Raw genomic sequence first — 13,052 nt, forward strand, 5'->3', positions numbered from 1 at the left:
AAATGTGCTGTGAAGTAAAAGAGAAGGGGGCAGAGTAACTGGCAAGCTTTCTGCAGAATGCAATGGGTGGTACCACAGTTCTATTGGATGTGCTTAAGAGTCCTGGGGCCTAAAAAGGCTCAAGCATAAGGGTTTTCAAGAAATTTGCTCCTCCCCTTCACTTAACTGAACAATGGCTGTTCCCTGTTACAGATGGGTAGCCGTGTTGGTCTGCCATAGTCGAAGTAAAAAATTCTTTCCTGTAGCACCTTAAAGACCAACTAAGTTAGTTCTTGGTATAAGCTTTCGTGTGCATGCACACTTCTTCAGATACACACTTCTTCAGAAACAGTACCTGTTTCTACTGCAAAAATGGGGCAGGCTGTTCAGTATTTTGACAGCCCCCATTACACGGCTGCAGCCAGAGGTTCACAAGCCTCAATGATACAATCTTGTCAAACAATCTCTTATTTTAAACCGTTCATCTTAAACCCCCATTGGCTGCATGTCATTCTCCAATGCATCATGCTGCCCATTTCAAAGGGAAGCAGCAGACACAGATTTAGCAGGGAGAACCTGAGTTACAGGCATGACTTTTTTTCCAGTTGGAACTCACTGGAACTCAGTTCCAGCACCTCTCAGGTGGGCGCCACTGGCATTATAAGAGAACAAGGGAGGTGTTCATGGTGAGTTCCGGTACCTCTTTTTCTAGAAAAATAGCACTGGTTACAGGTAACTTATTTTTCAACTCTTAAAATGAATTGCTCTGTGCATATGTTATATCCACATCTGAAGACTGCAGAAAGTTATCATCACCACTATAAAACCTTTAGAAGTCCAAGCACATGCTGAGAAGTTCACGTTTATTCTGCACAATTAAGGATGGCCACTACTCCTATTTCTGTTCACTCGATTACAAACTTCAAGCTGCTAGACAGTGTGCAACCATCCACTGGGTGGGGTGGGGTGGACTGCCACGCTAACTACCATTGACCTGATTACAAAATAATGGGCGTAGAAAGTCCATGAATAACCAGCCCATTTTTAGTGATCCTTAATGTGTACACTAGGCTTTGCAGAGAGTATTACTTGTTCCCTAGCTAACAGGACCAGTGGTCAGGGATGATGGGAGTTGTAGTCCCAAAACAGCTAGAGGGCCAAGTTTGGCTAACACTGCCTTAGACAGAAAACCAGACACACAAATGCCATCTCTAAATAGTTATGCTAGTGCAAAGCTGCAGGTTCTGTTGCATAGATTTTGAGAGCAAAGACTGGGAAGAACTGCAAGGCACATTATACAACAGACATTATAAGCCAGCTGCTGATCTTGGTGCCTGAACAAGAAACTCAGTGTTCCAAATCACAGCAGACACAGCACCTTCCAGGATGCATGGTCTATGTGAAAGCCGCACCCTGTCTCCCCCCTGCCTTTTTATGATACAAATATCCTGTGTTCTAACACTGAGTGCTAATCCACCAGTGAAGAGCCTATTGTCTCCTTTTTATCAAGACAATGGAAACATATGCTTAAAGCAGCTCTGCACCAAAAGCAAAAAGCACCAGCCTTCCATCAGGGAATGTCTGAAGGAACCTCATAGTGTAGTTTAGATACAAATTCTCCCCGCTCCCTTGCTGGGACTCTGAGTTCAGTCCGAAACAAATTTGTGCCTGCTTTTAATACTTTGGTCCCTTGGCTAAAACAAAACACTAAGCTCTGGCATCAGACACCCTTAAAAAAAAGGACATGTAATAAAGGGTTGGAAGCATGAGACAGAAAGAAACAAGATGACACCTTTCCTTTGGTGTACGAAAGCTGTTACAAGGCATGTCACAGTGTGAAAAAGGAGGAGAGGAATGTGGAAAGGTAAAGAATTTCAAACAGGTTAAAAAAAGGAGAGCTCCCAATTAGCACCCAGAACAAGCACCCTCATTATGGGAGTGGCTGTCATTATTCCAGTAACCAGGATCCCCAGATAAATTTAAGGACCTTCTGCACACCAGCTCTTAGCCAAGGGAGCTAACTGACCCAGAGAAGCTAATGTATCCAGAGCTCTTGACCCAGAAAAGCTAATGTAAAAAGGCACCTGTCTAAAAAGAGGTAAGGGGATCTAAAGCTGCTGCTATAGACCTTGGAACTAACTGCTGAAGGATTAAAGCAAGCTAGTGAAGCAGACTAGGCAGATAGAGATGACCAACTTTTTAATCCTCAAAGTCCCCATGTGATGCCTGAAGAGACAGAGAGCTTGGGCCAATGGCTTGAAATTGCTGCTGCTCAGCCTCTACTATAAGATGTTACAGTCTCATAATTTTGAAACGGATGTGCAACCAATCTGCTCCACTTTTGGCCCCCAACAGACCAAGATGATGCAGCTATATTGTCTGCAATACAAAATCATGCCCAGTGCTTATTGCTTTCTATTTGGGGAACATGGCAGAAAGTTATTGCCCATGTAGCAGGTACTAATTCTATCATTAGTGAAACCAGCTTGGCAATATGGAACTGGGCAAAAAGGATCTATGACCTCTGGGTCACACCTCAGACTGTCGAAACAGGAGGTTTTTTTGGGGGGGGGGGGAGTAACTGTTCTGTATATAGTGCAACTCTCATGAACATTGGGCTTTACATTTTGAATTGAGCATTCTGGAGATTGTTGATGGGATGGGTTGGGAATAGAAATTCAAATCCATTTGCCGATTTGACTGGATAAGGCAAATCACCGGCTGCTTGCAGAGTATTTCCAATGCACACTGTAAAGCTGTAAAGCGGAAGAGCATCGCCTGGAAGTTTTATTGCCCTTCAAGATGCCCATCATTTTAACCAACACATACTGACTACAACAGGACAGGCAATGTTCTTTTGTTTTGTTTTTACAAAATTATCTCCCAACCCCAAGAGAGCAGATTTTTTTGATTAGGACCCTGAGAATATGGAGATCTGGGGTTAGTTTCAGTTTCCTTCTTGCTGGAAGGAGGCACAAATCCCAACAATGGAAAGAGGCTGGTAGTTACTTGGAAGTTGGGCACATTGATCTTTGGTTACTGGACGAGAGAGAAAAATAAGGGGGAAATGGTTTTGGCAATCTCAGAAGTTATATAAGTTTTCTCTCAAACCCACTCACCCCACCCCCAAATGGTGGGCTGGTGTTTAATCGGACCAGTCGTCCTCATCAAACTCTGAAGAATCATCCTCGGAATCACTGTATTCCACTGCGATGCGGCGGGCGAGGATGGTTGCCACATCATTGCCCACAACTTCTCGCTTCTCTTGTTCACGCTCCTCTTCTACTTTACGGAGCTGGAATCCTATCAAGGGAGGAAAGAAAAGGTTAGGGGTGGTCCTTCTAGGAACAGTGGTCTTTGGTAATGTTGTGGGACTGCCCCATAAGGGCTGCTCAGTGTCGGGGGAGGGGCAGACATGGGAGTAATATGAAATAGCTTTATTAGGGCCAACTGAAAACAAACAAACAAAAACAAGCTAGATCTCAAGAGAGATGATTTTTTTAAAAACAAATGTTGCTGGTGCAGGACTTAGCAGGGGCCTAATACATTATCATCTGAAGACTGTGGTGCAGAAAGCTTATTGAAGACTAATTATGTTAAGACCAAAGGATCTCAGGTTGAAGTAAAGCATACTGGGATAAAGCGGCAACAATCAGCCTTTGAAAAGACAAAAACCAGCAGTTACTTAGACTTGCAGTTTTTAAAGTTTCAACTGGTCCTAATATAGTCTGAACAGCTATAGTCTGAACCAATTTGGTTCACTGGCAGTGAAGAATTCAAATGAGTAATAAGGAAACGAGAGTAAAAAAGTGTGGCTCTTTCACTGCTTTCTCAGCTTAGGACACGTGATAGGCAGTTACAAACAGGCTAAATTGCAAAGGTTCAAAGAGGATGCCCTCACTGCAGTGAAAAAGGAAGGTTTGTTGCAAGTATTCCCAGTACACATTTGCTAAATGACTAGGCATCTAGCAGCTCCAGTAAGACCCACCAAAATACACACACACGTGAAATGTCTAGTCCAGACATTGCAGGACCACAACTCTCATAATCCCTGACCACTAGGCATGCTGGCTGAGGCTGATGGGTGCTATAAAACACCTGGAGGACTCCAAGTTCTCAATCCATTGGTCTTGTTTCAGGCATTAAAACTTAGGATATGCAAAATGAGAAGAGACTTACCTTGACGGATAGCAGAAAGCAAGTCGCTCCTAGCCTCACTAACAGCAGGCAATGAGGACTTGGCCTTGGATGATCCCGAATCTGGTTGTGGAAGATGGGTTTCTGGCCCATCCATGCCGCCAAAAGACGATGGCGGTGGGCCAGGAGGGGGTGGGGGCGGAGGAGGGGGCGGTGCACCTCCTGTTGGCGGGGGTACCAGGGGTGGAGGCACAGCAGCGTATTCTGCTGCTGGAGGTGGTGGAGGAGGAGGGGCAGCAAAATCGGGGTGAGGTGGGAATGAGGGTGGAGATGGTGGAGGTGGGATGCCTGCAGTTGGAAAGCCTGACAGTGGAGGTGGTGGAGGAACACCAATCATCGGCGGTGGTGGCGGCGGTGCAGGAGGTGGTGCAAATCCTGGCCTGGCACCCTGTGGCGAGCCAATAGGTGGAGCTGGTGGAGGGTGGCTTGGGCTGACTAGGCTGGGTTTTCTCAGCCCTCCAGAACCACTCTGGTTTTGTGCTGGATAGCTGTTGAAAGTAGAGATTTGGGAAGGAGACAGGGGGGAAAATGTCCCATGAGTTTTGCAAATATAATAAACTGGAAAAGGGTAAGCACTATTTCTCAGGTTTTCCTGATAGTAACTTGCTTCATTTATTAGATCACTCTTGGCTAAGAGATCCAGGAGTTCGGGAGTTATGTTCCAATATTCTGTTTAGCATCCAACGGCTGACTTTGGAAAGTATTCCAACACATGCACACATGTGAAAGTATTTGAGCACAGCTTGCTCAAAAGATTAAAAATTCTTGTTGCCAGGGTGTGTGTGTTTGTTTGTTTGTTTTAAATCCAGCTCCAGAAAATGCTGGTACCTTGGAATCCCACCATTCCACAATAGCATTTTCCAGCTAAGATAGCTACAGGAACCACTCTTAAAGCAACCCTGAAGAGGGAAGGAAACCTATCGGAACTTGATTTAGGAATATGGAACATTAACACAAAATTGCATAGGAATGTCAGGATGACAGAGACATCGATTTTCAGGTAAGTTAAAGTTTGAAGCCCTCGTGGTAACGAAAAGTAATACAGTACTGTATCTCGTTTTGCGACCGGGATCTGTTCCGGAGCCCAGGTCGCTGGGCAGAAAAGGACGCTGGACAAAGTGCTGCGTTTGCGCACGTGCGCAGAGCAGTTTGCACTTCTGCGCATGCACGAGTGGCAAACCTGGAAGTAACCCATTCCGGTACTTCTGGGTTTGCCGCGGACACTCGACGAGGCAGACACTAGACGAGGTACCACTGTATGTGAATTCTCACCTAAACTCCCCCCCTCCTCCACAGACCTCCCCTAAGGAGTAGTATACTTTCCCTCTTAGTAAAACGCTTCCCCAGTCTGGAGAGTAACTACAGCTTTCCTCACCAATTGGATTCACAGTGGCTGACAGTCATGGGCAATCATGGGAAGACACTTGGGCTGCGCATAGCAGTCTAACATGGAGGAAATCTGATCTCTCCATGAAGGGTAAATGTGCTGCGCAACACAACCCTAAGCAGTATCTGGCAAGAAACCACGAGGCAGCACCCTTGTTTGTGAGGTGTTTTGTGGATTGCTTAAAAAACAATAATGGGCACTTCTCCTCCCAAGCTACCACTACAAGCTTCATGGATGGGGTTTATATGACAGGCTCACTGTGGTCTTATTGGGAACACTTGTTTTATGGAAAAGCAAAACAGCTTGCTTCTTTCATTCCATTGATTGTAGTCTTTCAGTGGTGCTTACCTAAATTCCATTGGTGGTGGTGGAAGACTGTCCTCTGTGAACAAAGGAGGTGGTGGTGAATCTGGCTGCGGAGGCGGGGGGTAGTAGTTGGCATCAACACTCTCATTGGAACCAATGCTACCATTCTGATAGACCATATTAGACGGGTATCTAAAAATCAGCAAATGGACAAGATGGACTACATCAGATAAAAAAACCCTTCCCTTCCAAGGCTTCAATGGACCCCAAGTAAATAGTACTTCCAGAACATTCAAGTCAGGAAGAAATACAAACAATGCCATCAAGATCAGAACCACTCTGGTACTGAAAACTGTAGCATCTTGCCAGCTCATTTGGACTGAAAGTCTAGTAAGAGGCTACCATTTTCAGTACCAGAGTGGTGCTGTGTGCCCATGAAGAGTCAGAGAACAGCCCCTGTCAAAAGACTTTCAATCCCAATGACTCTCCTGCTAATGTGTGCAAGGCAGGGCAGCTGCAGCTGGGGAACATTATGAGATCACACGGGAAGCAGCAAGAGAATGGAGTTTATTAATTAAACAAAATTAAAATACAAGTTGTGTCCCCTACTGTTACAACTGCATGTTCTATGAGCTGTGTTTACGCACATTCCCACTGTTCGGTTCTTTTGCTTAGTCAACATTTTATATTCGTCTATTTTGTTTTCATTATGTATTCTTAAAATTTCAATAAAGATTATGGCTTTAAAAAAGGAAACCACCACATATAAATTTGACTCATTAGAATGAGATATTGCATATAATACTGAAATAAAGCTTTTATTTGGAAGAGAGGGGTTAGACAGGGAACTTTTCACAAACCTTTTACAAAAAAAAAGTTCATATTTTCTTTTAGAGTGAATTATTTAAATTGTGGTTGTGAAGAAAGCGTATTTTTAAACTGTGTGCATATATGCACTGTTGTTTTAAGAGGATAATGACCGCAATAACTTTACGCAAATAAGTTGCTGCATATCTTCAGCCATGAACAATTTACAGCCTTTGCACAAAATTGAAACAGTGGGTGAAATAGACTGGCATGGGATTAGTATGCAGCAGTGTTCGAAACTCACATTGTTCTAGGTGCATTTTGTGACAGGGAATTTAATTAGCGCGAGCAGTTTCTAAGCTCTAGGCACAGTACTGCGCTTAAGATTTCAGATTAAAACTGCAGAGTAGAAGGAAAGGAGGACCTTTTTCTGCCTCTCCACTTCCAGCTACTCTTTGAAGACTGAAGAAGAGCCCCTCTTAAGAATATTAGGCGGGAGGGGAGAAGGACTAGACCATGTGAAAAATGAACATAAGATTTTAGCTGCAGTTTATTCATTTTCATCTTTGTATTCTTGTTATAAAAAATATCGTGCCTAGACATTCTGTCTAGCAGAGACACCACCTTGCCGTCAAAGGTCCGTATAGTTAAAGCTATGGTTTCCCCAGTAGTGATGTATGGAAGTGAGAGCTGGACTATAAAGAAGGCTGATCACCGAAGAATTGATGCTTTTGAATTACGGTGCTGGAGGAGACTCTTGAGAGTCCCACGGACTGCAAGAAGATCAAACCTATCCATTCTGAAGAAAATCAGCCCTGAGTGCTCACTGGAAGGACAGATCCTGAAGCTGAGGCTCCAATACTTTGGCCACCTCATGAGAAGAGAAGACTCCCTGGAAAAGACCCTGATGCTGGGAAAGATTGAGGGGACAAGGAGAAGGGGACGACAGAGGATGAGACGGTTGGACAGTGTTCTCGAAACTACCAACGTGAGTTTGACCAAACTGCCGGAGGCAGTGGAAGACAGGAGTGCCTGGTGTGCTCTGGTCCATGGGGCCACGAAGAGTCAGACACGACTAAACGACAACAACAACAACAACAACAGACATTCTGTTGTTGCACCCATAACCTATCTTAAATGTGCCATTTAGCACCTAGCTTTCATATCTCAGTTTCTAACACTGGTATAGAGGGGACTCTCCAGCTCCCCAGATTGCTCTCCTTGCGTCAGATCTTCATAGAGTGAGGTGGGGCTGCATATTCCATACTTTTTCCAGGCAGGAGGAGCTAGAAAGGAATATATGTGCATACATGTATTTGCGATGTGTGTTCTGAACATTTAGGAAGTCCTCTCCAAAGGACCACCAATTTTTAGGAGCTCCAACTGTCCCTACCTGCACATTTGAAAGTGATCTAGGCCATATACAGATTGGATTCAGTTAGAAATAGTGAAGTGTCCAGTACAGGAACTGCTTTAAGATAAACCACTGGTGAATAATTCACACAAACAACCTTCTCCTGCCAAAGGTGGGAAGTGCAGTCCTGGGAGCCTGCCCATGATCACACCAACTCAGGCAAATCACAAACACTCATTTGTGTGGCCAGCATTATGTCTGTAGTGCTGCACCCGATTCAGATATAGGCTCCATTTGTTTTTACAAATTTGCTATATGTCTCCAAGCCGACAGGTACCAGCTGTAGGTGATGGACATAAATACACAGTTACTGAAGCTTCACCTGCTTGCCTGAACAATTAAGAAAACCCTTTAAAGTTATCTAATTGACATTTACAATTCACCACTAGACCACATCAGTGTGGAAAACAGGGGCTAGCAGGCACATGTTGAGGGACTCTGAAAAGTGTGATAGTGAGGGCAGCCCTTTCTAATAACCTTCAGATCAGGGCCCAGAAGACGGCACACTGGAAAAGAGGCAAGGCAAGGACACACCTTTGCCAATCATCCTTCCATTCCAGCACAGCCAAAGGCTTCTCTTTTGCAACAGAAATGCTTGCAATTTTAGGAGCAGCTTTAGACAAGCTATGTTTTTAATGTTTTTAAAGGGACAGCAAGTAGGAACAAACAAGTATCCACAACCTGAGTGCACACAGCTTTCCAGTCCACTCACTTAAAGGGCAGGAATGGTGTTCTTCAGACTACGATTATGAAATTCTGTGGAAACTAAGGCAAGAGCTAAAAGCAAAATCCACAAACAAGAAAGTGGTATGGAAGAAAAATGAGGGTTTCTTTTCCTAAAAGGAAGGCTTGGAAAATGCAAAATGGGCGGAAGCTTCATACTACATGGGTCTAAAACAGAAGGCCACATTCTTTTATAGGGGAAGTGGCCATTAAACCTGGTCCCTGCCATCTTCTCCCCACCTGCTGTGGCATTCAACCTTGAAATGGACAGTTCCATTAAATCTCTGATTCAACTAAAAGGAGAAAGGCTACTAAACGGTTCCATTTCTGATCCCTCCCTTCTCTGTTAAGAGAGTATCAGAAAGAGCCAGAATCATCTTGTGTGCTTATCTCTCCGGGTAGAAAGCTACCGCCTAGAATGCTGCCAAGCTAACCAGCTGGGAATTGTTCTGAATGCCAGAACGCCATGTCCGAAGTGCCACCTCTACAGTCATGAGTGGGCCAAACAGGAACACACAGCTTGTGGCCAAGTTAGAGTGAAGAAAGTACCTTCAATTTGGATTCTGCAGGGAGAATTCTCTTCTTATAAATGGCTGTGTTCCTCATGAAGAATGGCCAGCTTGGAGAGCATGCTCTGACCTTAATTCCAGTAAGTCATACCAGGAGCAGCTACCTCAGTCCCTATTACCACTTGCAATGGCTCCAAGCACCAGTATGCAAGTTCAGCAGATATTACCTTAAGACGATCCATCAGGCTGTATAGCATGCAGTTACATGCACCCACTATCATGTACTTAACATCTATTACAAAGCTGCTCATTTTCCTCTTCGTTTTATCCCATTTCAGAATTATGCAAATCAATAAACATGCAGTATTTGGGAGTGGAAGAGGGTTTTGTGAAAGCAGAATGAGACAGGACTCCTGCAGACAGCTATCAAAATCAAGAAGATCTGAGAAGTGGGGAAATCAGCTTCCAAGCCCTTGAACTTCTGTACCAGAGATACAGAAAACTGACTTGGGCTGGGATCTGAAAAGCTGCTTCAGGCATGCCTATGGGTGGGTCATGCTCAATACGAATCTTGACTTTGCTTTGAGCAACAGACCACCTCTGTGCCAGATCACAAGCAGCCAGAGAGCCCCTCCAGTTTCCACGTGGGCTGCCATGTGACACAGGGCTGCTATTCAAGAAATGGAAACCTCAAGCTCCTTGCATTTTTGTTTTTTGCACTTCTGCTGTGCTTGCACTGAAGCCAGCCCAAGGATAATCAAATTCTGAAAACACTTCGTTAAAGACTCTCAGCCAATTTTAAGTAACCTCCCCTAAGCACCACACACATGCAGCAAGTTGCAAACTTATGACAAACGTTTCACTCCTGGACTTGTTATAAAACCTCATCACCAAATAGATTACTGGTAGAATGTAAAAGCCACAATAAGAGTGGCATTGAAATGTTAAACCAAAGGAACAGCAGATGTGGATCATATTCAGATCAACCAAGCAGACCATTTGCTGAATAAGCTCTTACCCTCCTGGTCCAAGTTTTTCCCTCGACTCAACAAACTCCTGTCCCATTTTCATTTTCTCCCATTCTTCCTTCCGGCTTTTGATTTTCCGAGGGTTCACATTTCCTCTGTTTGGATTATCCTTCTTTTCTTTCTAGAAAATATATAAAAAGGATTATGAGTTACCACAATAACCTGCAATGATGTTGAACAAAAGACACAAAGATGACCAAGTGCTGCCCCTCACCCTAGACTTCATAGGACATAGGAGAAACTACTAGTATGCCATACCTTGTGTCCCAGCTCCCAAAAGGCTCTGCCTGCAACTCAGGTGAAAGAGACCAATAGTGTTCACTTCTTACCTTCAAAAAACTCCTTCTATACTGAATTGTCTGCAACTATGCACGTGCTCCTGCCAACCTAGCAGTTCAAAAGCACGTCAAAGTGCAAGTAGATAAATAGGTACCACTCCGGCGGGAAGGTAAACAGCGTTTTCGTGTGCTGCTCTGGTTTGCCAGAAGCGGCTTAGTCATGCTGGCCACATGACCTGGAAGCTGTACACTGGCTCCCTCGGCCAGTAAAGTGAGATGAGCGCCGCAACCCCAGAGTTGTCCACGACTGGACCTAACCGTCAGAGGTCCCTTTACCTTTACCTTCATGCACGTGCCATAAAATCACAATCTGGAGAGCCACAATCCCTTTCAAAGCAAAAGAGAAGCATGGCTCCCTTTGCCTCAGAAGAGATCAAGGAGAGGGAGAGTGAAAATTTGGTTCAGAGAAAACACCTTTTAGCATATTGTGTTGGAGCCCATTTGCCTTCTCTCCCCGCCCTGCCACTCTGCCATGGACATTTTGGAAAATAAGTGGGGCTTCAGTCCTTCCCCTTTATCTCCCCCCCCCCCCCCGGGATTGCAGGCCTCAGATCAGGGGAAAAGGGGTTAGTTTTGGAATGCTTCATCTGAGCACAATCCCAACACAACTGACACACTGCAGAGGAAAGGAAGGAAAATGTTCCTAATGCACTTAATTATTTTCCAGAATGTTAAAGACAGCCTTGATGAGTTACAACAAATAAGTACAAAAGCCAGATTTTTCTGTAGTCCAATCCTATGTATTTGTGTTTACTCTGATGCAAATCTCACTATATTCAATGAAGAGATGTTAACACCACACTGGAATTTGTGAAGAGCCTCTAAATATTATCTCCACAGGTAAATAAATGGCATGACTTGTCGCAGTACAAACACCCAATGATGCAGTTTTGATTCCACTTTATCTACTTAAACTGAAATAAAAAGAACCAACCCTGTTGTGTGTTCATGTCCACTTCAAAAAAGGGCTGCCTGGATTCAGACAGTGGCAATATCTTATATCTTGCCTTTCCCTGTTTAAGGGATAAAAAACCCACAAAGAGCAAAAGGTACCCTTCATCTTACCCTATGCTTCCGCTTCTCTTTCATGATATCCTTCGTGTCCTGCAGCATTTTCTCCTTCCAAAGATCAAAGAAATATGACGGATCTGTATAGAATTTAAGTGCTTCTTTGCCGTCATCCCTAGGAGGGGGTGGGGGAGAGAGAGAGAGAGGGACTGACTCACCACAAGATAGTCAAATGTTTACCTAAAGCCCAACTAAGATGCACCAAATTTCAGATGCAAATGCTGTGGTCCAAGAATGAAAACATCCCCCGACCTCTTTTTTAAAAACCGTCTGGGGCAGGTGGAAGAAGATTGAATCTTTCCATCCCATCCTGCACTAGCTAGGGCACCTGCTGTGCCTTCCAGGTGCAGAAGGCAATTTTTCACAGTATTCATCAGGGTTAGAGAACCTGTTGCCCTCTCAGATGTTGTTGGATTACGACTCCCATGTGGGAAAGAGTCTAAACTGGTTGCTTTCTCACAAGTAGTCCAATCAGACAAGATGGGCTGCAGCTCAGTAAGTGTGGGGCTGATAAGAGGCTGCAAGTCCTCCAAACTTGGGCTGACAGCTTCTAAGTTTCTAAGACAAGCAAGGAAGAGGAGGGGAAAAGTGGAAGAGGCCACACCTGAAAGTATATTAAAACTGGTGTTAAGTATTAGGTGGGTTTCTTTCTCTACTCTTCCCACCCACCCTAAGATGAGCAGAGATTCTCTGCTCTAATAAGTAGGCTGAGAAGGAATAATAATAATAATTTATTATTTATACTCCGCCCATCGGGCTGCTCCTGAAAGAAGCAAGACACCTGTTTAAACTGTAGAGTCTGGGGATGGGACACCCCAAAGTCCCTGATCATGGAGAGGAAACAGGTTCTCAGTCACTAGCTCACAGCCACACACCTCCACTGCAGTGCAGTCGCATCTCAAAGACAGCTGCCTCCAGCTATCAGTAATTACTTTTTACCTATTCAAAAGATATTTGTTGATGGGGACTGAGTAAATATGTGTTTTCTTAACCCTGATCCCATTCCGATTGCACCATGTGTACTATCTTCACAAGATGACATGACATAATTAGATAGCAAGCAAAGAAAAGCTGTCTGGTATCACTGGCACATTCTCCTTTAGGATGTATCAGTCTCTGGAGATGCAAAAGGACCAACAGACAATCACACTTTTCAGAAGAACTGTCTGCACCCACTTCAGGCAATAATACGTGCAAATGTATGCACTGCAAATTGCACAAAGGGAGTAAGAAAGGAACAGCAAGATTACACAAAAGAGCTTGTATGAACAAACACCAAAGTTATATGCTAGGCTT

General features: G+C 44.3%; 1 protein-coding gene across 2 annotated transcripts in view; it reads right to left on the bottom strand.

Moving 5' to 3' along the window:
• Window positions 1-2,161: 2,161 nt before the first annotated feature.
• Window positions 2,162-13,052, bottom strand: part of WASF2 (WASP family member 2) — a 41,769-nt gene continuing 30,878 nt past the window's right edge. For both annotated transcript variants that reach the window (XM_081015768.1, XM_081015769.1), the window contains exons 5-9: window positions 11,754-11,871; window positions 10,341-10,471; window positions 5,912-6,061; window positions 4,159-4,664; window positions 2,162-3,282 (exon numbers count right to left, since the gene is read on the bottom strand). In XM_081015768.1, the coding sequence (XP_080871894.1) occupies window positions 3,125-3,282; window positions 4,159-4,664; window positions 5,912-6,061; window positions 10,341-10,471; window positions 11,754-11,871 (1,063 nt within the window). In that variant the 3' untranslated portion in view covers window positions 2,162-3,124. The remainder of the gene's footprint in view (window positions 3,283-4,158; window positions 4,665-5,911; window positions 6,062-10,340; window positions 10,472-11,753; window positions 11,872-13,052) is intronic.

Source organism: Podarcis pityusensis, assembly GCF_964106645.2.
Source record: "Podarcis pityusensis genome assembly, chromosome: 8".
NCBI lineage: Eukaryota > Metazoa > Chordata > Lepidosauria > Squamata > Lacertidae > Podarcis > Podarcis pityusensis.